The following is a 24,933-nucleotide window of genomic DNA, read 5'->3' on the forward strand; positions in this document are numbered from 1 at the left end:
TGAGGCGTGCAGGTTGCACCTAGGAAGCAATCCGGCAGGCGCTGGAGTTTTCTGAAGGACAAACGTTTAGAGGTGAACGTGGAGGAACTTAGGATCTGAGGAATTTTGGTTTTGTGGACCCAGGCACGACCGTCTTGCCCTATTCCAAGATGGCGGCGCGGCTTCACCGAAAATCTTGCTTCCGCTCCTCCGCCGGAGAGGCCCTTTTTGATTGGCCAGCGGACGGCGCCGTGGAGTGACGCACAGGGGCGCTGACCAGTCGGCTGAGAGCTGAGCTGGACTTCGCAGGGAGCCGGAGCGGGTCTCTAGCAGCTGTGGGTGCGGACGCGGCCAGGTGTACGGCTCCTATCAGGTGAGTGGGGACGCGGGTGATGGGGGAGCGGAGGGTACGGGCAAGGGTCTCTAAAGGGACCGAGTAGGTGCTCCAGGGACGAAGCCTTCTCTCGGCGGGCAGAGGAACTGAGGGACTCAGTGTCCCAGGGGTCCGCTGAGAGTGACGCGTTCATCGCCTGGCGGTGTGGCCGGCCGGCTTCTGGCTCGGGGACCCTCCGAATCGCGGGGTGCAAAAGGATTCAACCTTCTTTTTTCAGTTGAGTAACCCGAAATGTGGGTGAAATTACTTTTGCTTCGTGGCAGCTGGAACTAGGACCCAGGTTTTCCGACCACCCTTCAAGCGTTAAACTTGCTTCAACTTGGCTACTGTGTCTTGAAAAGTTATGCTTTGATGGGATGAGCGGTTCAGTTTTTCGTGTGTGTGTGTGTCTTTTTTCTTTTTCGTCTTTCTTTCTTTTTTTTGCAGATACTACTACAAAGTCTTCAAAGTTCCTTCATTCATTCATTCATTCAGCTATTAACCTCTTCAGAAAATCTTCTTTCAGGATATGATGTGAGCCATAAATCGACCGCCCTAGAAAAATGCACATTAGCTCATGCACACAATTTTGCATACAATTTCATAAGATGTATTGACCCTCTGAAGTCCGTTGGTTTTGTGCCCAGAGTTAAGAATCCATGCTCGAGGCGCCTGGGTAGCGCAGTCGTTAAACGTCTGCCTTCGGCTCAGGGCGTGATCCCGGCGTTCCGGGATCGAGTCCCACATCAGGCTCCTTGGCTGGGAGCCTGCCTCTTCCTCTCCCTCTCCCCTGCTGTGTTCCATCTCTCGCTGGCTGTCTCTCTGTCACATAAATAAATAAAATCTTTAAAAAAAAAAAAAAAAAGAATCCATGCTCTAGAAGAGGTGAGGGGAGGAGGCAGTGGGGAAAGGAAAGAATGGGTTTTAATATGTAGCTGCCTGGGGACATTGGATGGAGTCAGTACCTTTTAATAATGAACTGTTTTGAATGGGGAAACAGTTATTTAATGAAACCTTTAGAGGTACTTGCTGAGAATTGTGATATTAGAACATGCTTTTATTCCCACCTGAGTTATTCCTTTGCCACTCAGGTAGCTGCAGAAGTGCATCCTGTGTAAGGGTGCTTCAGTTTCCTGCCGTTGCCGGAAAAAACAAATACATGACTTAGTGTTTCAGTTGGAGCAAACATTTGGAATTTTTGTGGTTTAGGTTGTGTGTAGTAAACTAATTGTTTCATTTGCTTTTCTAGCAATATAAAAACCATTCCCTTAGTCCACATTATTTACAGTATGTATGGCACTTCTCGTAATAACTTATTAGAGACAATTATTCAGCACTGCATGAAGTGAGCACTAGAGGCTACTAATCATGTAGATTCTTTAATTTGCCTGTTTTTCCATTTTTCTTGAGGGGCTTGTTCCCTTGAGCCCTAGTGGCTGAGATGTGTGTTAGCCTTAGCCTAGATTTAAGACGTAAACAGGATGTATGAAACACTCAATGGAGTTGGCATTGTGGGGTTTGAAAAGTTTAGTCTAAATGGTTATTTATTGACCATAATCTTTTGAGGCATGAGCATAAGCAACCATGGTGAGGACAGAAGACCTGGTGAAGGACTCATTCAACATGGTGGCAAAGCTAGCATTGAAATTTTGGTGATCCCAAGTAGAAATACTTTGCTTCAGAACTGGTGGTGCTTCTCATTAGTCTTCAACTACTTGCATCTTAAAAATGATCAAATCATGGTAAACTCCCCACACCTTTTATTTATTTCTTTAAGTGCTAGAGAGAGTTGAGAAAGGAACAATAGTCAAAGATAACTGTGAAGTTAATTGGCTTTTGGGGGTCAAAGGGAAGGGAGATGTCATCCTACAGTGACTGGTTCTTTCAGACTAAGTGTTTAAAAAACATTGCGTTGGGTGACTGTCTTCTTTTTTGAAGTTTAATTCAAGAATTTCACATAAAATTACAGCTTTAGCTTCAGTTTCTTTTCAGACTATGGCAACATATCTGGAGTTCATTCAGCAGAATGAGGAACGGGATGGTGTGCGCTTTAGTTGGAACGTGTGGCCTTCCAGCCGTCTCGAGGCTACGAGAATGGTTGTTCCCCTGGCTTGTCTCCTTACTCCTTTGAAAGAACGTCCAGACCTGCCTCCTGTACAGTATGAACCTGTGCTTTGTAGCCGGACAACTTGCAGAGCCATTCTCAATCCACTTTGGTATGGATTCTTTTTAAAACTAGTGAAAACGAATACAGTAAATTATGACTTTTATGTGACTCTCATAAAAGTGATTCAATTTGGGCAGGTCATCAGATTTGAGTAGAGAAGTGAATGGTGAGATTCTTACGTGGTGAGTGCTTGTAAAGTCTCCCCAGCCTAATACTCCAGATAAAATTGGAACTTATGGGAATGAAGTAGAAGTAAGGGGAAAGGTTTTGAAATTCACTTTTTTTCCTTTTTTGCTAACTTCAGTTTGCTTTTGGCCTAACTGTAGATTATATTGGTGCTTTTTAAAGCATTTTCCAAAAATGAAAAGCTTTAGACAGTTTTCTCATACTTACCTCGTATGGTGATGCTGTTTGGCAGGGAGGGATAGGCAGGGGAATCACGACTCTTAATGATTAAGTGTAAATTTTTGTACCTGAGATAGTGACCTATGACATTGCTCTTAAACGTGGGCATTATTTGAAAGAATCTTTTAAAGAGGTGAAGAGTATCAGAAATACTCTTTAAAAGGTAAGACTTTTATATGAGAGAACATTTTTTACTTCATTCCCTTTGCTTTTACTTAATGTTCCCATGTGTACGATGCTGCTGCTCTTCTTTTGAAGAGATAGCCATTGCTTATTAATTTTCTAAATGTAGAAAGGGAGAAAAGAAGTAACCGAAGCATTATCTTTAACCAGTTCTAGGAAGTGTATCAACCCAGAAGCATGCCTCCCAACTTTTTTAAAAAGTGAGCTAGGTGAGGTGAAAGTCAGCCAAGTTTTCCCTGTGCATGAAATGTGCTTTTAGTATTGAAATTTAGTAGTTTCACATATCTCAACAATAAAGACGTTAGAAAAATCACACAGATTATGTTAAGATAATAAGGTAAAAAGGAATAATGTATAATTTATATAAAATCATGAAATTTTAAATATTATCAAGGAACTTAGAAAAGAGAAAAAAAGCTTTACAAATTCTTTGTTGCTGCTGTAGGAAGAAAATTTTTGGTGTATTTAACAGCCAGAACTCTTTGCTGCAGCGGACATTTGCATACCTCCATCCATTCATGCACACACACAGAAATGTATCTATGTGATTTACTGAACTTGAGGATTACATTTGAATGCTTTCTACATTAAAAATGAAAATGGTACTCAGCTGTAATATTTATCTTTCTCACAGTCAGGTTGATTATCGAGCAAAACTTTGGGCCTGTAATTTCTGTTTCCAAAGAAATCAGGTATGCGATTTTTTTTAAATGTTTTCCTGTGTTTCATTTTGGTGGAACTACTCTAAAAATATTAAGCGAAGTTGAATTTGTGTCTGCCCTGGTAGTCATCAGTTTCTGCTGAACTCAAGGTGATAGCTTTTCTTAAGCCTAATTGTATGTTGAACATTTGTGATTTCTCTGTTGAATGGTGACTCAGTTTTGTTATGTGGGTTTTTATCATTTAGTGTGGAAGGACAGAGAATTCCCTTTTTTTATGTGCTCTGTTAGCAGTGAATATGTTACCATAAGAAAACAGATACGTTGTCTGTATTTCATTTGACTTCAGTTTATTCTAATCAGGTAGTGTCCATTATTGAATTTTCATTTTTTGATCTTTGTAATTTTTAGGGTCCAAATACCATTGTTGAGCCTCTTTTGATTTAAAAAATTTAAAACTACTAAACTTAGAGGGAGCTCAAAAATGATGAGAGTTGAGAGTTCATTTGTTTACAATGAACTGTGTTGTGATTCTAAAACTGGCTTGTGATGACCTTTGCACAACTCTGTACATTTACTAAAAATCATCAAATTGTACATTTAAAAGTGTGAATTTTATAGTATATAAAATATACCTCAATAAAGCTGTTAGAAAAAAAATAACTGTTCCCAACATAGTATACAGTGCTCTAGTAGATCTTTTTTTAATTTTTAAAAATATTTTATTTATTTATTTGAGACACAGAGAGAGAGTGCATGAGCACAAGTGGGGAGGAGGATCAGAGGGAAAGGGAGAAACAGACTTCCCCGTTGAGCAGGGAGCCCAAGGGGCTTGATCCCAGGACCCTGAGATCATGACCTGAACTGAAGGCAGATAGTCAACCGAGTGAGCCAAGCAGGCACTCTGTAATAGATCTTAAAATATTAATAACATGCATTTATTTATTTATTTATTTATTTATTTATTTATTTATTTTTTTAAAGATTTTGTTTACTTATTCGACAGAGATAGAGACAGCCAGCGAGAGAGGGAACACAGCAGGGGGAATGGGAGAGGAAGAAGCAGGCTCATAGTGGAGGAGCCTGATGTGGGTCTCGATCCCATAACGCCAGGATCACGCCCTGAGTTGAAGGCAGACGCTTAACGACTGTGCCACCCAGGCGCCCCCATGCATTTATTTATTCTTATATTTGATTATAATTACATTTAACAATCTCATTCTCAGATACATCACGCAGTTAGTCCAGTGATTAATAGACCAATCAATGTACTAAGTATAGGCCTGGAAGTTATAAGCAGATACCATTCAAAATTTACCTCCACAAGAGATTCAGAAGTATATGCAAATCTTTTTTTTTTTTTAAGATTTTATTTATTTATTTGAGAAAGAGAGAGAGTGAGCGAGAGGGCAGGAGCAGGGGGTAGGGAGGGAGGCAGAAGCAGACTTCCGAGTGAGCAGGGAGCCCAGTTCAGGGCTCGATCCAGGGACTCCAGGGTCAAGCCCTGAGCCAAAGGCTGATGCTTAACCGACTGAACCACCCAGGTACCCCAGTGTATGCAAATCTTAAAGACCTATCTATACCCTATTACATTCAGAATTGAAGTCTGTGTTTAATATATTTTTTAAAGATCTTATTTTTAAGAAATCTCTCCACCCAAAGTGGGGCTTGAACTTAGAACCCGAAGACCAAGAGTCACATGCCGTCTTCACTGAGCCAGCCCAGTGCCCCTTAGCATAATTTACTGTGAAAATTCTAAGGCATCAAGAGACAAACCTCAGCAGATCTAAAGGGGAGTCCATAGAATGGGCAAAAATATTTGCGAATCATAAATCTAATAAGGGGATTAATATCAGCTCATTCAGGGGAGAAGATAAAGGGGAGATGATGTTTATAGTTTCAGAGTTTCAGTTTTGCAAGATGAAAATTCTGGAGATGGATGGTGGTGATGGTTGTCCAACATTATGAATATTTTAAGACTACTGAGCTGTGCACTGAGTAAAGATTATGATGATAAAACTTAAATGTATTTTACCTTGATAAAAAAAATTGGAAAAAATCAATCTATAAGCTATGAATTTCAAATATTTGCAGAAAAAAATTTTTTTTTTTTTAAAGATTTTATTTATTTATTCGACAGAGATAGAGACAGCCAGTGAGAGAGGGAGCACAAGCAGGGGGAGTGGGAGAGGAAGAAGCAGGCTCATAGCAGAGGAGCCTGATGTGGGGCTCGATCCCATAACGCCGGGATCACGCCCTGAGCCGAAGGCAGACGCTTAACCACTGTGCCACCCAGGCGCCCCAGAAAATTTTAAAGACAAAAGAAAATGCCTGNCGGAGGAGCCTGATGTGGGTCTCGATCCCATAACGCCAGGATCACGCCCTGAGTTGAAGGCAGACGCTTAACCACTGTGCCACCCAGGCGCCCCAGAAAATTTTAAAGACAAAAGAAAATGCCTATGCTAATACGTTAAGCATAAAGAGCAGGTTGCAAAATTATATATACAGGATGCAGCTCAGCTGTGCTTAACTAGAAAAAGTCTGAAAGGAAATAAATACGCTCGTGTGTTCACAATAGTAATCTCTAGTTGGTAGGAACATGAGGGTTTTTTCCTTCCTCTTTACTTTTATTTATATATTTGAGAGAGAGAGAGAGGATGAGTGTGAGCAGGGTGGAGGGGTGGAGGGCAGAGGGAGAGGGAGAAGCAGAAGCAGAGTCCCTGCTGAGCGGGGAGCCTGACAACATAGGACCTGAGATCATGACCTGAGCTGAAGGCAGATGCTTAACCAACTGAGCCACCGAGGTGCCCCCCCCCTTTTTTTAAGTTTGTTTATTTTTTTTTTTCAGTAATCTCTACACCCAATGTGGGGCTTGAGCTCACGACCCTGAGATCAAGAATTTGTACCCTCTTCCGACTGAGCCAGCCACATGCCCCTTTTCCTGTTCCTTGTATTTTCCTGTACTTGCCAGTTTTTCTAAAATGTACATGCAGTATTTTACTGATAACAGCTAAGATAATAAACCCAAATAAAAGTGTTAGACTTCCACATAAACTATTGATGAGACAGCTAAAACCTGAGCCCTTATTTTGCAGGGCAGCGCTTAAGAAATGGTTTATTACAGTGCATTTTTTAATCATCTAGAAGTTACAACATACCCTAATAGGTTTACAAAAGTTACAATTGGATATAAATAAAAAGCAGGATTATTGATTTAAAATTTTGATATATATTTTTAAATGCGGGCTCTGATTTAGGAGTTTGGATGAGAACTGAGTCTGCATTTCTTTTCTTTTCTTTTCTTTCTTTCTTTTTTTAAGATTTTATTTTTATGTAATCTCTATACCCAACATGGGGCTCGAACTCAACCCTGAGATCAAGAGTTGCATGTTCTGACTGAGCCAGCCAGGCACCCCAAAAGTTTGATTTTTGTATTTTAGTTACGTGTTCTATGATTTACAGAATTAATACATTGGGCATTACCTATTTTTATAAATGGAAAATAGAAGGTATATCGTAAATATCTTTCACTCCTAATAAAAGATTGCTTTGTTTTCTTCTCTTCAGTTCCCTCCCGTTTACACTTGTATATCCGAAGTCAATCAGCCTGCTGAATTGATGCCCCAGTTTTCTACGATTGAGTACGTGATACAGGTAACTTCTTTGTCGTGCATTTAATGAGCGGCGTTAAATACTGAGTTTCTATTGAAATACTTCGTCTTCTGCATCCCTTACTTTTCTGGGCAATTTAAAGCTGTGAAGGCAAGAGGATCCTGAACACTTGGTCGTGGTGCGTGTTCACTTACTGGCATTACTTGGTCTTGATAGGCAGCTAGAAAGGGGGTCGCTGGTTGAGTTCAGCACCTGTCCCCCACAGCCTTCTCCAGCTTTGTGCTGTACTCTGTCTTATAGTCAAGCTTAAAAACTGTAGGTTCATCCTTGATTTCTCTTTCTTGTGCATTCCATATCCAGCCACTAGGAAATCCCACTGAGTCTATATTCAGAATCTATCTACAGTCCAACCACTTCTTTCCCCCAACTGCTTTTGTCATTGGCCAGCCACTCACTTAAATTACTGGGCCATCTCTTAACCCTTCTTCACTTATATTTGATTCTTAACCCAGAAGCCAGAGTAACTCTTTAAAAACATGTCATGTTACTTCTGTGTTCAGAAACCTCCAATGGTGAAAATGGCTTTCACCCAGAGTAAGAGATAGTCTTCAAAGCCCTGTGTGGACCGGCCCTGTGTTATCACTTGGACCTTAACTTGTATTAGTGTCTCGTTCAGCCACGTGGGCCCCAGGACTTTCCTTGGGCGTGCCAAGAATGCTTCTGCCTGTGGGCCTTTTCCTCTAGCTCTTCCATAGTCTGGAATATCTCTTTCCCTACAACTGTATTGCTCCCTCCCTCTCCTCTGGGTTTTTGCTCTAATGTTACTTTCTTAACGAGGTGGCCCTGACCTCTTAAGTAATACTGGAGCCTGCCCCCTACCTCCGCTCCTGGCAGCCCCTTGTCCTCTCTATTCCAGAAAGTCAGCAGCTTGAGGCAGGCAAGGGTCTTTGTCCTTTTGGCTCACTGATGTATCCCAGGACCTGGAACAGTGTCTGGCACATGGAAGGCAGGCATTCAAAAATGTAGAATAAATTGTGGAATACCAACAGTTTCTACATTTAGTTTGTTTTAATGTAAGCTGTCATTTAATGAGGTGAGTAAAAGTTAGATGTCCTTATTCCCTGTCAGTAAATATAGATGAAGAGTTGTTATTTACATCCCTGATTTGTTTTAAAAAGAGCTGGTTTGGTCTGTTTGTGTACTGATGACCATGCTATGTTTCTTTGCATAAAGCGAGGTGCTCAGTACCCTCTGATCTTCCTCTATGTGGTTGACACGTGCCTAGAAGAAGATGACCTTCAAGCACTCAAAGAATCCCTGCAGATGTCCCTGAGTCTCCTTCCTCCAGATGCTCTGGTGGGTTTGATCACATTTGGGAGGATGGTGCAGGTTCACGAACTCAGCTGTGAAAGAATCTCCAAAAGCTACGTCTTCCGAGGGACAAAGGATTTAACCGCGAAGCAAATACAGGTTTGTACCTTGCTTGTACACAACCAGGAGGAAGGAGATTTCTTAAACATGAATTGGCCTTTGTTATGGGAAATGCATCTTTCTGGTTTTTTTAGGATATGCTGGGCCTCACCAAGCCTGCCATGCCCATGCAGCAGGCAAGACCTGGTCAACCACAGGAGCAACCTTTGGTTTCAAGCAGGTGAGCTACCAACATAGACTGTTGCACACACAGTAGTGGGCGTGCAGGGCAATCCACTGGACTGAGGGAAGAAAAATGTTAGAACTTTTATTTTGTTACTTTTAGAGAAGAAAATAAATGATTAAGCCTAAGAATATTTAACGTTTAACAACCTCTATAACAACTTGGTATATATTTGAAACTCATAATTAAGTTGTGGATATACACATACATATGTATGCACATATTTGTGTGGCTAGATTTGCTCAGAATGTCAATCCTGTTAGTGTCGTACCATCATAAATGTTTTGAGACCACTGTATTCAAGCCTTTCCCTCCTTTTACACTTGGCTTTTGTCCTTTTTGAGTCTTAAGTAAAACTAGGAAAACTGAAGGCTTCTGTGGGGTGTCGTCCAGCAAAGCTGAGACCAGGCACTTCCTTTCCTCAGCACTTTGAGTGCCTGGGGCTGCCTGGGGCCAGGTTAACAGTCAGCAAACATGATAAAATGCATTGCCTGACATGCTGGGGACAGCTACTTACTGTGGTAAGAAACCAGTGCTTCTCTCTGTATTTACTCCTAAGGCTCACAAGAAACACTTGAGAATCACTTTATTTATTTTTTATTTTTTTAAAGATTTTATTTATTCATTTGAGACAGAGAGATACAGAGAGAGAGAGCATGAGCGAGGGAGAGGAAGAAGCATACTCCCCACTGAGCCAGGAGCCCGACATGGGGCTTGATCCCAGGACCTGGAGATCATGACCTGAGCCGAAGGCAGATGCTTAACCATCTGAGCCACCCAGGTGCCCCTGAGAATCACTTTAAAGATCTTTAGAATGGTGAAGGTGGGGGTGCCTGGGTAGCACAGTCATTTGAGCATCTGACTCTTGATTTCAGCTCAGGTCATGATCTCAGGGTCATGAGATTGAGCCCTAAGTCAGGCCTCGCGCTTAATGGGGAGTCTGCTGGATATTTCTCTCTCTCTCCCACCCCCCCACTTCTGCTCCTCCCTGCTGCAGGTGCACGCATGCAGGCACGTTCTCTCTCTCTCCCCAAAATAAATAAATCTTAAAAAAAAAAAAAACAAAAACAAAGAAATGATGAAGGTGGTTCACATACAGGAACTTCACATGGATTAAATTCACGTTAGACCTGTCTTTAGGATTTCTTTGCTGCTTAAATTTAACTAAACTGATCTGTTTCTATTTAAATTCAGTTTTTTTCCATGCTGTGTGTGTGTGTGTATGTGTATACATACACATAAATTGCTATATATTCAGCTTTAAACTATATTCTTGGATAAAATTGCTTTGAAGAAAAAAATTGCTAGTTTTTACTACTCTGAGTAATTATTTTGAAGAGCTATAACTGTCATTCAGGGCTAAAGACCAGACTACTTTATTAAAGCGGGATTGATATGTCGATTGAAAATCATGCAGATTTCTGCAGCCTGTTCACAAGATTGACATGAACCTCACTGATCTCCTTGGGGAGCTGCAGAGGGACCCATGGCCCGTGACTCAGGGGAAGAGACCTTTGCGGTCCACTGGTGTTGCTTTGTCCATTGCCGTTGGCCTATTGGAGGTAACTTAGAATTTACTGGGGTGCCTTAAACCATGCAAGCTTGTTCTAGCAAGTTGTATTTGCTAATTGTGACCTAAGTCAACTGACTGCATTAATGTATCAGAAAGCACTTCAGTTATTGTTATTACCCACAGTGAAGGAGCCCCATACTGTTTTGAAAATACCAGAAGTTTTCATGAGAAACACAAGGCCGTTAGGGGGGTGGCAAGTGCTCACAGTGAATTAATAAACGTGTATGAAGCCGTCAGGCTGGAAGGCATAAAACTGCTTTTGTGCATTGTCATCTGTGTTATTTTCTACTATCGTCAGTATTCAGCACAGCTGAAGAGAACTGTTTGGAATGTTTTTTTAGGGAGACGGAGGCATACTCAGGGTGGGCTGTATGTTTCTAAAATGCTGCCATTTACTGTTCTAGGGTACTTTTCCAAACACAGGAGCCAGGATTATGTTGTTTACCGGGGGTCCCCCCACCCAAGGGCCTGGCATGGTGGTTGGAGATGAATTAAAGGTTCCTATTCGTTCCTGGCATGATATTGAGAAAGATAATGCACGTTTCATGAAAAAGGCGACCAAGGTAGGTGCTCCTGGACACAGGCTGTAATTCTGGTTACCCAGTGCTGGGTTTGGGCTGCTCTGGAATGACAGCTAGTTTGCTGAGGCCATCTTTGTGGTCAGCAAATTGCTCTTGCTCAGGTGACCTTCCAGGTCTTGGCTGCTGTGAAATTGGTGCCCCAGCTCTGAGTCCTTACTTGGAGTGGGTGATGGGGGCGCCTAGGTGGCTCAGTCGGTTACTTGGAGCGGGTGGTCTTAAAACTGCTACAAGTGTTTTGAGGTTGAAAACTATATGTTTATTGGGTGTTATAAAGAAAACTGTCTCCATATTCTTATGTTTGGTTACTTCCATTTGGTATAGTAAGATATGCTTGGTGAATAATTTTGTTTCCTAAAGGTAATTTTTATCCATTCACAGCACTATGAGATGCTTGCTAACCGAACTGCTACAAATGGTCACTGCATTGATATTTACGCTTGTGCCCTTGATCAGACTGGACTTCTGGAGATGAAGTGTTGTGCAAATCTTACTGGGTATGTTGACACCTGGGAAAATAGAGTATGTGTATTTTAAGGAAAGAGAAGTGAGTGATGGAACCATTGGAATGTGCAAGGCTGACTTAGATAAGCTTTCAGAAGGCTCCAGGCTGTGGTGTCTGTGGCAGGGAGGATGTACGGGCCTCTTGGAGAAAGAAGCAGTGATTCACAGGAGGTTGCAAGGTTCACTATGAATGAATGAATCATATCAGAATAACTTCACTTCTTCCTTAGAGTTGTCACAGAATCTATAACAGGGCAAGCAAGCAAGCATGGGGTATGTGGCCTTCAGCAAGCCACTTCCTGTGAGAAGGTGGGGGAATAGGGTCTGAATGCCAGAGCAGTTAGGAGACCCCTCGCCTGACTTAGTAACCGCATGTCACACCCAACATGAAGCACTAGCCCAGGCTGGAGGGTGCGTGGCAGGGCGTGCCTGGCGCCTAAGTCCGTATCACATAGACAGGTCACAGCGCAGAGCCATAGTGCCCAAGGCACAGTGGGGCCTCGCCAGCAACCTTCAGGGCTCCCAGTGACTGATGAGAAGTGTACCTCCTTGGCCTCGCCCCAGACTTGCTAAACCAGACTCTGAGGATGCAGCCCAATAGTCAGCTTTTGCACGCTGTCCAGGGCATTCTGTGCACGTGCATGTGAGAACTGGTGTACACCACTGGTCTGAAGCAGGCTGCACACCAGACTCTTCTAGGGAGCTTTATTGTTTATTTACATTTTTAAAATTACCATTTGGGATGACTTCCAGAAAAGGCAAGGTGATCGTAGGCTGTGTTACAGGAATTGATTATCTTCAGAGAAGATCATAGTCTTGGTTTCCTTGGTGCCAGGCACACCCAGATTATATCGTCTTCCATTCTGAGCATTTCAGTTTCAAAGGGATATGTAGAGAAACTGGGGGTGTTCAAAGGCAAATGGTAAGAGTGGTGGAGAGTACTTGAAACTGTGTCATAAGGAGAATGAAGGATCTAGAAAAGATACCACTGAAGACAGATTGGACGTGAGATCTATATTCAACAATTGAAAGCCTCTTCTGTGGAGAGGGCATCAGATTGGTTGTTTGCGTATATGACCAAAGGGGAAAACTAGAACCAGTGGTGGGAGCTGCTGGGAAATAGAATTTCACCCAGTAGGAAGAAAGACCTTCTCAACCCTCAACACTGTCCATGCCTGGAATGGACTGCCTATGGGCATGTGCTCCTGATGCAGGAGGCGTTCAAATCTGATCCTGGGTGATAACCTGGCAGGAATGTTGTAGAGGGTTGGCGTGAGTCAGGATTAGGTTTATGTGAGTGCAGCAGAGGTAGGCAGCCAGGGCTGGGATATTGGTTTCATCTTCATTGGGGCTGAGGCCTTTGCTATGCTGCTCCACCACCTTTATGTGCTACGCAGTTCAGGATGGTAACTGGGCTCACTGTGTTTGAGCAGCAGGAGAGAGGAAGAGTCAAAGAAAGACACGTGCCTCCCCATGAGAATGCCTCCCACAAATCACAGAGGCCATTTCCAACAAACAAACCTGCGTTATATGGCTATGTGCAAGGCAGGCTGGAAATGTAGCCTTTCTTCCCAGGGCACCATGGATCCCATGACTAAGGAAGGGGTGGGAATGGTGAACATTTAGGGCCAAAGAGTCATCTCTGTCCCTAGAGGGGTCAGGCAGTCTGAGATAGCTTGACCAGATGATCTTGTGCTGCCCAGTTCTGAAATCCTGTTTGATGATCGATGGCTGGATGCATAACTTGTATCAGGCTGTGTTTATCGGCCCCAATATGTGAACTGCTGAAATTTTGAACGGTTTTTTCCTCTAACTTGAAATAGGCATGAATATAGGTATTCACACACTAGAAGAGATAATTCACATACAGCCAAAGAGTCAATGTTCTGAGGCAGTGAATTAACTTGAAAAGAATCTGCCGCAGGCTTGGGAATTTCCCCTACCAGAGAAGAGTGAGGGGAGCTGGACACATTTCCTCGGTAGATATAACCTATTAAACCTGTAGGTTTATCAGCGAACGGTTCTTTTGTTTTCTTTTTCTTTTGAAATAATTACGGATTCACAAGAAATTGCAAAAATAGTACAGAGAGGTCTGCCCATACTCTTCCGCATAGCAGCTTCCAGCAGTAGCATCTTACAGAAATGTAGTGCAGTGTCAAAACTGGGAGCTGACATTGGTATGATGTAATGAACTATATTACAGAGCCTACTTGGATTTCACCAGTTTGTACGGGCACTCATTTTTTAACATGCGTGTATACAGGGGCACCTGGGTGGCTCAGATGGTTAGGCTTTGGGCCAGGTCGTGATCTCCAGGTCCTGGGATTGAGCCCTGAGTTGGGCTCCAGGCTCAGTGGGGGGTCTGCTTCTCCCTCTCCCCCTGCTTGTGTGCTCTCTGTCTCTCTCTTTCAAATGAATAAAAAAAAGTCTTAAAAAAGAAAGTGGATATGCATAGTATGAGACTGTATCATCTATCAGTTTGTGTAACCACCACTGTGGTAAAGATTTAGAACTGTTCTAAGGAATCCTATCTTGGAAGTCTTGAAAATAGTGTCTTTCCTAAGTACACATTGAACTTGCTGTTTCCTATTTAAGTTAGCAGCACCTTCATGGGCATGGGTTTTTTTCCTTCTTTAAATTATTGTTTGTGAACACCAGGGAAGCATCCAAATGGCTTTCAGTCATCCTAAACGTTCACCTTCTTCTTTCTTTCCTAGAGGCCACATGGTGATGGGAGACTCTTTCAACACTTCTCTCTTCAAGCAGACGTTCCAAAAAATTTTTAGTAAAGATTTCAATGGAGATTTCCGTATGGCATTCGGTGCTACTTTGGAAGTGAAGGTATGATAGCTTTCTGATGCTTTAGTGGAAGACTAGTGCTCTTACTTACTTAGTAGTCAGACTGGTAGAAGCCTCACCTTGCTGCACACAGACATCTAAAGGTAAATTAAAAGGCTTCCAGCAAAACAGATGAAGAAGATATATTGATTCTGTCCCTTTGCTTCTTGAAGATGACCTGTATATTAATTAACGTTCTAAACAAAGTGTTGTCTGGTTCCCCTGCAGGCTCTGCTCTGTCCTGCTGTAGAACAGCAGGCCTCAGAAGGGGTGGTGGGCTGAGCACAGAGGCAGCCACATGGTGTTGCGTGCCCTCCCCCACCCCCTCACTGCCGCCAGTATAGGCCACCATAGTCACAGAACCACGTTTATATTTAGCACCTGGCTGCAGACTAGCCAGAGTACTTGAAAATTAGTGCAGCACTATGTTTGGGTCTTGTTTTTTCTTGTAGGGACTGAAAGCCCTGCACACTTGATTCTGAGTCATTGAGAAAACATTAGAAGGAGCTGTTACGTAATGGGATTGGGATTATTATTTTGAGATTTAGAGATAATCATTAAATCATTTAGATTAAACTTCAAACTATCTCAGATGTTTGAGGTTTTTTTTTTTTTTAAGTTGAAGAGGAATAGACTTTAATGAATTGAGAAAGTATAAATAATTATGATTAAGTACATGGGATTGGGAAAAAATGTATATTGTTGGTAAAATTGTTATCTTCTTTGTGTATAATAATTTCAAAGGTGAGGGGGTGCCTGGCTGGCTCAGTCAGAAGTGCATGAGACTTAATCTCAGGGTTGTGAGTTTGAGCTCCACGTTAGGTGTAGAGATTACTTAAATAAGCTTTAAAAAAAAAAAAAGGTAAGGTAGATCCTTGGTTTAAAAAAAAAATTCAAAGGTGAGAGTTGAAAATACTGCATCATTTTTGGAGCAAAGTTAATGCAGTTTAAAGGAGGAATTTATTCAAGTTTGCATCGGATCATTGTGGGCATGGAAAAGCTTGTTAAGAGCGTGATCAATATAGGATTTCTTCTCGGTGGAATAGTAACGCTGCCATGCTTTACCTCTAAATTTTAATTGTGTCTTTTGTGAAAGGGTGGTTTTCAGTGGATTTTAACTTTCTATTCTTGTGTATTTCCATTTTAGACCTCTCGGGAACTGAAAGTTGCAGGAGCCATTGGTCCTTGTGTGTCTCTGAATGTGAAAGGACCATGTGTGTCAGAAAATGTAAGGAAAACTTCATCATCCCCACCTCCTGTGCACTGAAAGACTAAGGATTTAACCCATTATAACCCTTAGAAATGTCAGAGCAGGGTGATCTTACATTGTGTCACCTGTTGGGGTGTGTCTGTGGCGAGGCGAGAAGGGCCAACTCTTACTGATGACCACAACTCTGAGAGGTGGTGTCATATCTGTCTGTCCGTCAGTCTATCCAAAAGGTCAGAGAGAGGCTCAGAGGAGTCAAGTATTTTGCTCGCTGGGTCAGAGCTGATAGGAAGGAGCTAGAGCCCAGGTTCCCCTGACCTTGTTTGGGTCTCTGGGCCAGTGAGCCACAACGTATTCTGTTTAGCAAGGCAGGCATTCAGCAAGATCCTTCAGGAATAAACCTCTGTGCTTGTTGCCCTTAGAGGTGATACCTTGGTCTCACTTCTCAGAGACCATTTTGAGTTGGGAGGGCATGAATGACTGTTGCGTATGCAGGTAGCTATGTTCTTTGGGTAACAGCTTTTGAGAATATGTGAACGAGGTTAAGTTAAACTAGGTGGTGACGTGGCTTTTCTGGTGGCTCACTTCCTCTGCTTATACTTTAGCTGCCAGGAGACAAACCACTGGGTCCAGTGAGGCCTGTCCAGGGTAGTTCTGGGCTGGGGTTGTCCCAATCCCATCCTTCCCTCGTTGTCCTCTTCAGCGAGACAGTGGTCTTAGAGCCAGACATGGATACAAGGCACAGATCTACCCCCGCCAGTCTTGTGTCCCGGACAAGGTATTCGTTCGCTCTGGGATTCAACATCTTTATGTGGGAAGTCAGGATAGTAATAGTACCTCACTTGACAGTGCTGTTGGGAGGGCTAAAGGAGTAAACTCAGGTAAAATGCTCAGAAGAGCCCCTGGCACGATGGAGGCTCACGCCAGATTTCATTTTTCACATCCTCACTTTGTCTTTGTCAGCAGTGAACATTCGCTTAGTGACTACTTTGATTAACCTTTTGTTGAAGTTGCCAGAGGCAAAATGATTTCAGAGAATATTCCTGTAATCCCTTGGGCAAGGCAGCTGGCTGCCCCAAAGGCTATCTGAGGAGTCACCTGTTACCCCAGTGTTCTAAGGGATTCGTACCCCTAATTCCTGGGGGGGCTTCAGAAGTCTGCCCTGTTCCCAGATATGTTCCATACACTTAAAATCTGCTTAAGAAGGTAATTTTATGAATCAGTATGAGCCAATTACCTGTTCTAAGATCCGGTAGGGATCATCCATGAGATTTTGGGAGGGGCTTGGAGGATGCAAAGCAGGGGGAAATACAATTCAACCTACAGAGAAGCTTCAAGAAGAGCATAAGGAATTCTGTATCTGCACCATTTAGAGTCAGCACTTGTTAACATTTGGTCATACTCGCTGTCCTCTTTCTTTGTAATATTTTCTTTGTTTATCTGGTCATTGTCTGCCATGTTCACTTTATCGTACTTCACAGAACCTTGGAACAAGCAGCTACAGAGGTCACGGCACTTAGTCTTTCAGCGTGCATCTTCTAAAATTAAGGATGTTCTCCTACCACAACATATCAAACCTAAGAAAACAGTAATTTGCTAATATCATCTGTGTCTAGTCATATTCTTTCCCTAATTTCTCCCCAAATACCCTTTGTAGCTGTTTTTCTCACTCTCTTAACTAGTATTGCATCTAGCATTATATATTCTTAGTCTTTTTTTTTTTTTTTAAGATTTTATTTTATTTATTCGACAGAGATGGAGACAGCCAGCGAGAGAGGGAACACAAGCAGGGGGGAGTGGGAGAGGAAGAAGCAGCCTCATAGCAGAGGAGCCTGACGTGGGGCTCGATCCCATAACACCGGTCACGCCCTGAGCCGAAGGCAGACGCTTAACCGCTGTGCCACCCAGGCGCTCCTATTCTTAGTCTTTTTAAATCTGTAACAGTCTTCCTGTTCTGCAGGATTTTTTGCTTTTTTGTTTGATGACCGTGATTTGCGCCAGGCGTCTGTGTCTTCTGCAATAGAGTGTCACACATTCTCAGTGTATCTGATCGTTTTCTTGTGGTAGTGGTGGTGAGCTGGTTTCTATCCTTGTGTTTTCAGCAAAGTAAAAGTTAGATCAGTGATTAGATTCAGGTTAGACCTTTTTGTCCACCACAATTCCTGAATGATCTTTGACCTCGTGGGTTTCTTCAAGAGGCACTTCTGTCTGGTCATGTGTTAGTGGTGCTGAGTTAGACTGTGTGGAGAAGGTGATGACTGCCCCACGTCTTTCTGTTATTAGGGCACGTTTCCTTTTTGCCATTAGCAAGAAATCTGTTGAACAAGATCATAGCAAAATATGAGTATCTTGTTTGCCAGCAGCCTTTCACCTAATGGTTTAAGCAACCATTGATTATTCTTACTTGAATCATTGTTTCATTGGAGATTATAAAATGGTGATTTCCTGATTTTATCTTCATAGTTACTTTGGTAAAGGCGGGGTAAATGCTTACATAAGGAATTTGTGCTTTGGTGAGAAACTGTACTTTTGGGGGTCTGGAGGGTTTGTGGCCCACTCAGACATTGGTGCTTATGGAAGAGGAAAAATTTTCTTTTTCCTCTACCCATCTTGATTTAATTGGCCAGAGCCCTGCAAACGAGCCTGACAAAAGACAGGTTTCACAAGAGAAAAATCAACGTATGCACTGTGCATAAACATGTCACATGTACACACTCAGTAACTCTGAGGGGTGGTTAGAACTTGGGATTATGTGACATCCTAACAAAAGACCAGTAAATCTGTAGAAAAGTGACAAGACGCAGGAAAGGCACTTTGAGTTTCTAGGGGTGGCACATTGTGGAAAAGCAGATAGATGGGGGGAGCTAATGGAAGAGAAGGGTTGGTCTTAGCAGGTTTGTGGTGTAGATTTTTCTTGTACCGTCTCTGGACTGATAAGCATCTAGAGTTGTCTTTGGTGATTGAGAATCATTCTGCCCTTCTTGGTAGGAGGAGGCAGAGAGTGTTCTTATGTCTGCTTTTTTTAAATTACCTTCAGCTTAAAATAATCCTTACTTCAGAGTGGCATATTTTGTGATGGCATACGCCGAACACCTTGATTTGAAACTTTATTAAAAATTGAGGTGGGGGGCTCGGTTGGTTGAACAACTGACTCTTGATCTCGGCTTAGGTCATGATCTTAGGGTCGTGGGACCGAACCCTACATCAGGGGAATCTGTGCTCAGTGGAGAGTCTGAGATTGTCTCTCTCCCTCTGCCCCTCCTCCCCACTCGCTCTCGTGTGCTCTCTCTCTCTTAAATAAATAAATCTAAAAAGAAAAAAGCTTAATTTTAGAGTCCTGTAATAAATCTTCAATCTTTTTCTGGCTTGTAATTGTGTTTTTTTAAGTTAAATTTAAATTTTCATTTGGAGTAAGATCTTCTCAGTAGTCTACCATTCTCAGAGTCAGTACTTGTCATAGTGTTAACCACAGGAGTAGCTTTTTTGTTTTTGCTTTAATTCCTCTTCTTACCCCTAGGAACTTGGTGTTGGTGGCACAAGTCAGTGGAAAATCTGTGGCCTGGACCCCACATCTACACTCGGCATCTACTTTGAAGTAGTCAGTCAGGTGAGTCAGATTTCTTCATGAGTATTCGTGTCTCAGTGTTGTGTTTTCTGATTAATCACAGCCTGGTGGCCTCAGGCTTCTTTCTTTGTGGACTGATGCTACTTTGGGTTTGTGTTTGCCTGATACCAGTCCAGCATGATCTTTTTTCCTTTCAGGGTTTGGTCAGAGTCAGGCAGCATATTGCTTTTATCACTTAAATTGTTGGACTGATAAGCTCATCAGAAGGGGAATGGCTTTTACCAGCCATCATAATGTTTGTGAATATTTGAGTGTCAGTTTTTTCCCCAGTATTCTATTTAAAAAAATTCTATTTTACAGAAAAATGAAAAGAATTTTACAGTGAATACTTGTATACCTACCATTCAGATTCTGTAGTTAACATTTTATACTGTATTTACTTTGCCATATACCTTTTTATCAATCAATTAATCTTATTTTTGTTGCTTTTTCTTTTAAGGAAGAGGGGTTGTACTTTAAATTATCCCTAAACTATAATAAACATGTTTTATCATGCAAAAAAAAAAAAAAAGGTTGTGAGGGAGGGGCAGAGGGAGAGGGAGAGAGAGAATCCCAAGCAGGCTCTATGCCCAGCACAGCCCTACATGGGGCTTGATCTCATGACCCTGAGATCATCACCTGAGCTGAAATAGGAGTCGGATGCTTAATCGACTGAGCCACCCAGGCGTCCCTTATTTTTGATGCATTTTAAAACAAATTGTACTCATCAGTGTTTTTCGTCCCTAAACACTTTAGCTGCATATCATTAACTTGAATTTAGTATTAATCTGAATATGGTTCCTTTTTTTTTTTTTTTAAGGTAAGAGTTATGTACAGTGAAATGCCCAGATTTTAAGTGTACCATTCAGAATGCGTCAAGAACCGTGCTGTCACCACTGTGTCAGTCCTTTTAGGAAGAGTACAGTGGGCTCTGTGACTGTGTTTGAGTCGTGCCTGTAACAGTAACCAGGTGTGTGGCCTGTTGCCTGTAGCACAACGCCCCGGTCCCCCAAGGAGGCAGAGGCGCCATCCAGTACGTCACGCGGTACCAACACTCCAGCACCCAGAGACGCATCCGCGTGACCACCATTGCCAGAAAGTGAGCAGTCCCGGTTGCCTTTCTGTTGAGCCCCCAATGTTTTTCCTTTGAAGAGATAATTTCATGTCTGTTAGTTTATCTTTGTAATTCCATTGAATGGTTCTCATCAATCCTGACTGGCTCATTTGATCAGAGAAGGAGGAGGAAGAGGCATTGCTGGCTAACCTAGTTAGGCCTGCAGGCACTTGCCTAGAAGAATCCTCTTTCGGTAGGAGTATGTTCATTAAATATTAATTTTCATTATTATTAGATAATTAACCCATAAATACATCCTCCTTGTGAAAGATTCAAATAGCTCGTAGGTGTGTAAAGAATGGGTCTCCTTACCCACTCTCCCCAGAGGTGAAATGCTATTACTGCACCGGTGTTTATCTTCACGGGCCCATTTCCATGGAGTTCTGTACCGTGTGTGTATAACGTGTGTGTATGGCTTCTTGTGTTGGTGTGTTTGTAAACGTTTCTCAGTCATGTGTCAGGAGTATCTTCCATGTCAGTACATACCAGCTGCTCCTTCACTCTAATGGCTGCACGGTGTTGCATGGTTTGTGTGGGATGTGTCACTCCTCTCTTAAAGGAATTTCAGGTCCTGCCTTCCTTCCACCAGTGCTGCATCCATGTGTTTAGGTCTTTGTGTACACTCAGTATTTCTTCCCAGCCACTTCATAGAAGTAGAATTTTGTATCCTGCAAAACTACTCTTCTAAGAAGTTAATTTGTATTCTTCCCAATAGTGTAAAGAAAGTGTCCTGTTTTCTCATTAATGATGAATATTATCAATCATTAACATGCCGATATAGAGCAGTTGGCCACTTTTATATGTATTTTTCTGTTTATTAACGGGTTGAACACTTTTTATGTTTATTGGCCATGTGTATTTCTTCTGTGATAGCTTTTGCCCATTTTGTAAAACCTATTTCTTTTTCTTATTCATTGATTTGCAGGGACTTTGTATGTATTCTGGATACATTGTTTGTTGTTCCTATCTACTCCTGGTCTGTTGTCTTTCAGCTTTGTTCATAGTGTCTTTATTTGTCTAGAAAACTTTCATATATTTGCTAATTCTTTCTGCCATGGATATGATGCGTAAAGTCATGTTGTGAATTTGTAAACATACAGATTTTTGCAAGATTGATCTAGAGGAAGGAACTGGAGTCTTAGGTACTTTTCGGGTATCTATTCTCATGGTATGTCGTAGAACACTGGAAGTTCTCTGTAATTTTTCCTTTGCTCTTAAAGCCTTCAGAGATCACATGAGGGTAAATGAAAACATGTGTAAAACTCCTGTGATTTGTTACTGACGTTGCAGTTCGACTCTGTGTCACCTTAGATGAAAGAGCAGGACTTAGGTTTCTTTATCTTAACGGAAAGCTGGCTTTCTGGTCTCTCCCAAATGTAAGTGTGGCACTGATTCTGGAATTGTCAGTTGGGCAGATGCGCAGAGCCAGCTCAGGCACATAGAAGCAGCATTTGACCAGGAGGCCGCAGCAGTCTTGATGGCTCGGCTGGGAGTGTTCCGTGCGGAGTCGGAGGAGGGGCCCGATGTGCTCCGGTGGCTGGACCGACAGCTCATCCGACTGGTGAGTTGGCAACTGTGGCACCAGCTTCAGTCGTAATCTCTGTTCTGTGTCTGAGAAGAGAACACTAGCACATACACCTTTCATTTCATACAGTCGGTCAGCAAGCACTTTGTGTTGCTTACCTTATCCCAAACACTAGACATCCTGGGAGAGACATAAGAGAAGTGTTACACATGCATTTTCCACCCTCGAGGGCTTACGTTACCATTGGGAAGAAACAACGTGCACAGGACATTTAGAGAAGGATGCAAATCTGTGTACGGTAAGGATTGATTTAGATGAGTCCCTGTGGGTGCTGTGGTTCTCTGTTTTCCTTCCAGATCTTAGAGGGTTTTTTTTTTTTTTTTAGCAATAGGGGTCCATGGCCCAGTGAGTGTAGAGATGCTTCATGTGTTATTCTGAGTCTAATCAGGAGAGATAAACCACACAGTAATTTAAACAGGGAAAGCATGAACAAGCTTGTAGGACATGGCTGTGCATTTCAGCTTATGCTGGACACCTGGAGAGACCGTGGGAGCACAGGTTGTATGGTGGGGAGAAGCAGTGAAGGTGCAGCTTAATTGTAGAATGCTTCATTTTATTTATGAATTTATTTTAATTTTTATTAAAGTGTGGTTAGCAAACAATGTAATTTTCGCTTCAGGTACACGACAGTGATTTAACAATTCTATCGGAATGCCTTGATTTGAAAGTTAAGTCACTGCTTAGGTATGATCCTTAAGCAGGGGCTTGCCATCAGCATGATGCTTGTGTTTACATTTACCATTACCATATGAGATAAACTGGAAAGTGAAAAGCTATTGATAGGGAGACCAGTGGAGGATTCTGGAGGCTCAGGAGAGCTGAGACCAGGGTGGTGGTAGGACAGTCAGAGGGGAGGGAAAGTTTGGAGTCACGACGTATGCTGAAAGAATTGATAAAGCTTGCTTAAACTGTGTGGAATCAAAAACCAAAAAATCAGCATTGACTTAAGTTTTGACTGTGGGTGACTGCAAGGATGATGGAGAGGTAAGACAGAGCTGGAAGATGGGAAAGGGTGGAGGGAGGTGTAATTTAATTTTTAAGTATAAACAGTTGAATTTACTTTACTCATGAACTTGTGAAGGTACATCTGAGGGAAGCTCTCCTGTAGCTGGTTGGAAGTCCCTACAGGGGCTCAGGTTAGAGGCAACACTGGACAGGGGTGGGGGCAGGGAGGCGGATTTGGATGACGTCAGTCTGGCTCTCCTGTTACTTGTAGCTGAACCAGTAAGGATGGGAGCAGGGGGCAAGAACTAGCCTCTGAGGAGCCCACAGTTAGAACATAGGGAGATGAAGTGCTGTGGGACATGACAGAGAAGGATCCGTTGGAGAGGAGAAATAAGAAGGTACTATATTAGCGGCTGGAGGACAATGTCACAGACTTTGGGGAGCCACTTGACCTGTGGTGCTGGGGAGTCCAGAAAGGTGAGAGCTATACCAGGTCATCGGACTTGGTAGGAGAGGGTAACTGTCAGAGATGGGGTTTCTTTCAGTGGTGGAAGGTCCAGTTCTCTAGTGGCCAGCGGAGATGTGTGAAACAAAGAGGAAATAAAAGCAGAAGAGAAAATGTTGTTCAGAAACTTATCTTTGAAAGGAGGAAGAAAATTGAGCTGTAGTGTCGCAGACTTAGGGGCTTTTCCTATGGAAGAGGCGCCTGAGACGGCTCCTCGAGCCACTGGCTGGTCAGAGCAGTGCTGCGGCAGCATCACCTGAGAGCTGGTTAGAAATGCAGGATCTCTCCAGATCTGCAGAATCAGAATCTGTGGTTAGCAGCACCCTGGGTGACGCGTCTGCCCGGCTGTGCTCGAGAAGCGCTGGCCCAGGACCCTCCCATCAGTCAGACTGGAGACTGGAATGTAGCTCTCCTACTGCAGGGATTCTTCCGGGTGACACTGACTTGACTCTTCTCTCTCTCTTTTTTTTCTTTTTGCTCTCTTCTTTCAACAGTGTCAGAAGTTTGGACAGTATAACAAAGAAGACCCCACCTCTTTTAGGTTATCAGATTCCTTCTCTCTGTATCCTCAGGTAAGTAACAGGTGTCTTTTAAATAACTATCGAAGAATAAATTGTGATAGAACTAGAACTCACAGCTCTCAGGCTAAAGTGAAGACTTGGTGGATTTTGAGGCTCCATCTATGGGTGATGAAGGTTGTTCGGTTCAGGACAGATGCTGTGTGTGCGAGACAGTGCCTTGGCCCTACAGAAGACAGAGATGACATGTGAAGAGGAGAGAGTGGCTCCCCAACTCCCATGAAGAGGCAAAACAGGGCCAGGCCGTTGCTGAAGGCCACAGCAAAATCTCTTCATTCGTAGGGGTTCTGGGTAGGCAGCTCCCTCAGCAGCCACTCAAGAAAATGAAGCACACGTGAAGGTGAACATAACAAAATGAGGCCACAGATAATGAGAAATATTTAATGATACGTGTGTAGTGACGGTGCTGATTGTACCTGGGAGTCAGTGGTAATAAGCAGCTCCTGTAAATAACCGCGCTGTGCACCATTTGAACATTTGGGAGCCGTGGGACAGTGAAAGGAGGGAGAGGAGCGGACACAGCATGAAGCCGCTGTCAGGAGTCTGTGTATTTACCTCTCCTGACGTCCCTCCTCGTCTGCAAATGAGGATGCTGGAGCTGGGCTCGGTGGGTGGTTGTGAGGACGGCAAGCTAAGGCGGAGAGAGTGTCGACTGCAGGGCCACGCGCCCGGTAAGCACTTGGTCGGTGTGGCCGCTCCGCAGCTGGGGCCCACGACTCTCAGGTGGCCCCTTCATGGACGCGGCTTTCCCGGAACTGGAAGCAGAGCCAACTCTTTTCCCTTCCCTCAGAGATGCCTTACTGAGGAATAAGTAGAAAGCAGCAAACTTTCATTTTTAAGTAAATCTGTGAGCACTCTGATATCCTAGTA

At 43.0% G+C, this 24,933-nt stretch overlaps 1 protein-coding gene across 3 annotated transcripts in view; it reads left to right on the forward strand.

Moving 5' to 3' along the window:
- The first annotated feature begins 117 nt into the window (after window positions 1–117).
- The window catches only part of SEC23B (SEC23 homolog B, COPII coat complex component), a 39,216-nt gene continuing 14,400 nt past the window's right edge, over window positions 118–24,933 (forward strand). Inside the window, exons 1-15 of one of the 3 annotated variants that reach the window (XM_034641670.1) lie at window positions 118–352; window positions 2,322–2,568; window positions 3,742–3,799; window positions 7,334–7,420; window positions 8,612–8,848; window positions 8,944–9,029; window positions 10,450–10,594; window positions 11,010–11,168; window positions 11,565–11,680; window positions 14,405–14,528; window positions 15,673–15,753; window positions 19,250–19,339; window positions 20,329–20,435; window positions 21,858–22,011; window positions 23,980–24,057. In XM_034641670.1, coding sequence (XP_034497561.1) covers window positions 2,348–2,568; window positions 3,742–3,799; window positions 7,334–7,420; window positions 8,612–8,848; window positions 8,944–9,029; window positions 10,450–10,594; window positions 11,010–11,168; window positions 11,565–11,680; window positions 14,405–14,528; window positions 15,673–15,753; window positions 19,250–19,339; window positions 20,329–20,435; window positions 21,858–22,011; window positions 23,980–24,057 — 1,743 coding nt within the window. In that variant the 5' untranslated portion in view covers window positions 118–352; window positions 2,322–2,347. The remainder of the gene's footprint in view (window positions 353–2,321; window positions 2,569–3,741; window positions 3,800–7,333; window positions 7,421–8,611; window positions 8,849–8,943; window positions 9,030–10,449; window positions 10,595–11,009; window positions 11,169–11,564; window positions 11,681–14,404; window positions 14,529–15,672; window positions 15,754–19,249; window positions 19,340–20,328; window positions 20,436–21,857; window positions 22,012–23,979; window positions 24,058–24,933) is intronic. The other 2 variants (XM_034641669.1, XM_034641668.1) reach the window with 2 other exon arrangements.

Source organism: Ailuropoda melanoleuca, chromosome 13 (assembly GCF_002007445.2).
Source record: "Ailuropoda melanoleuca isolate Jingjing chromosome 13, ASM200744v2, whole genome shotgun sequence".
NCBI classification, from domain to species: domain Eukaryota; kingdom Metazoa; phylum Chordata; class Mammalia; order Carnivora; family Ursidae; genus Ailuropoda; species Ailuropoda melanoleuca.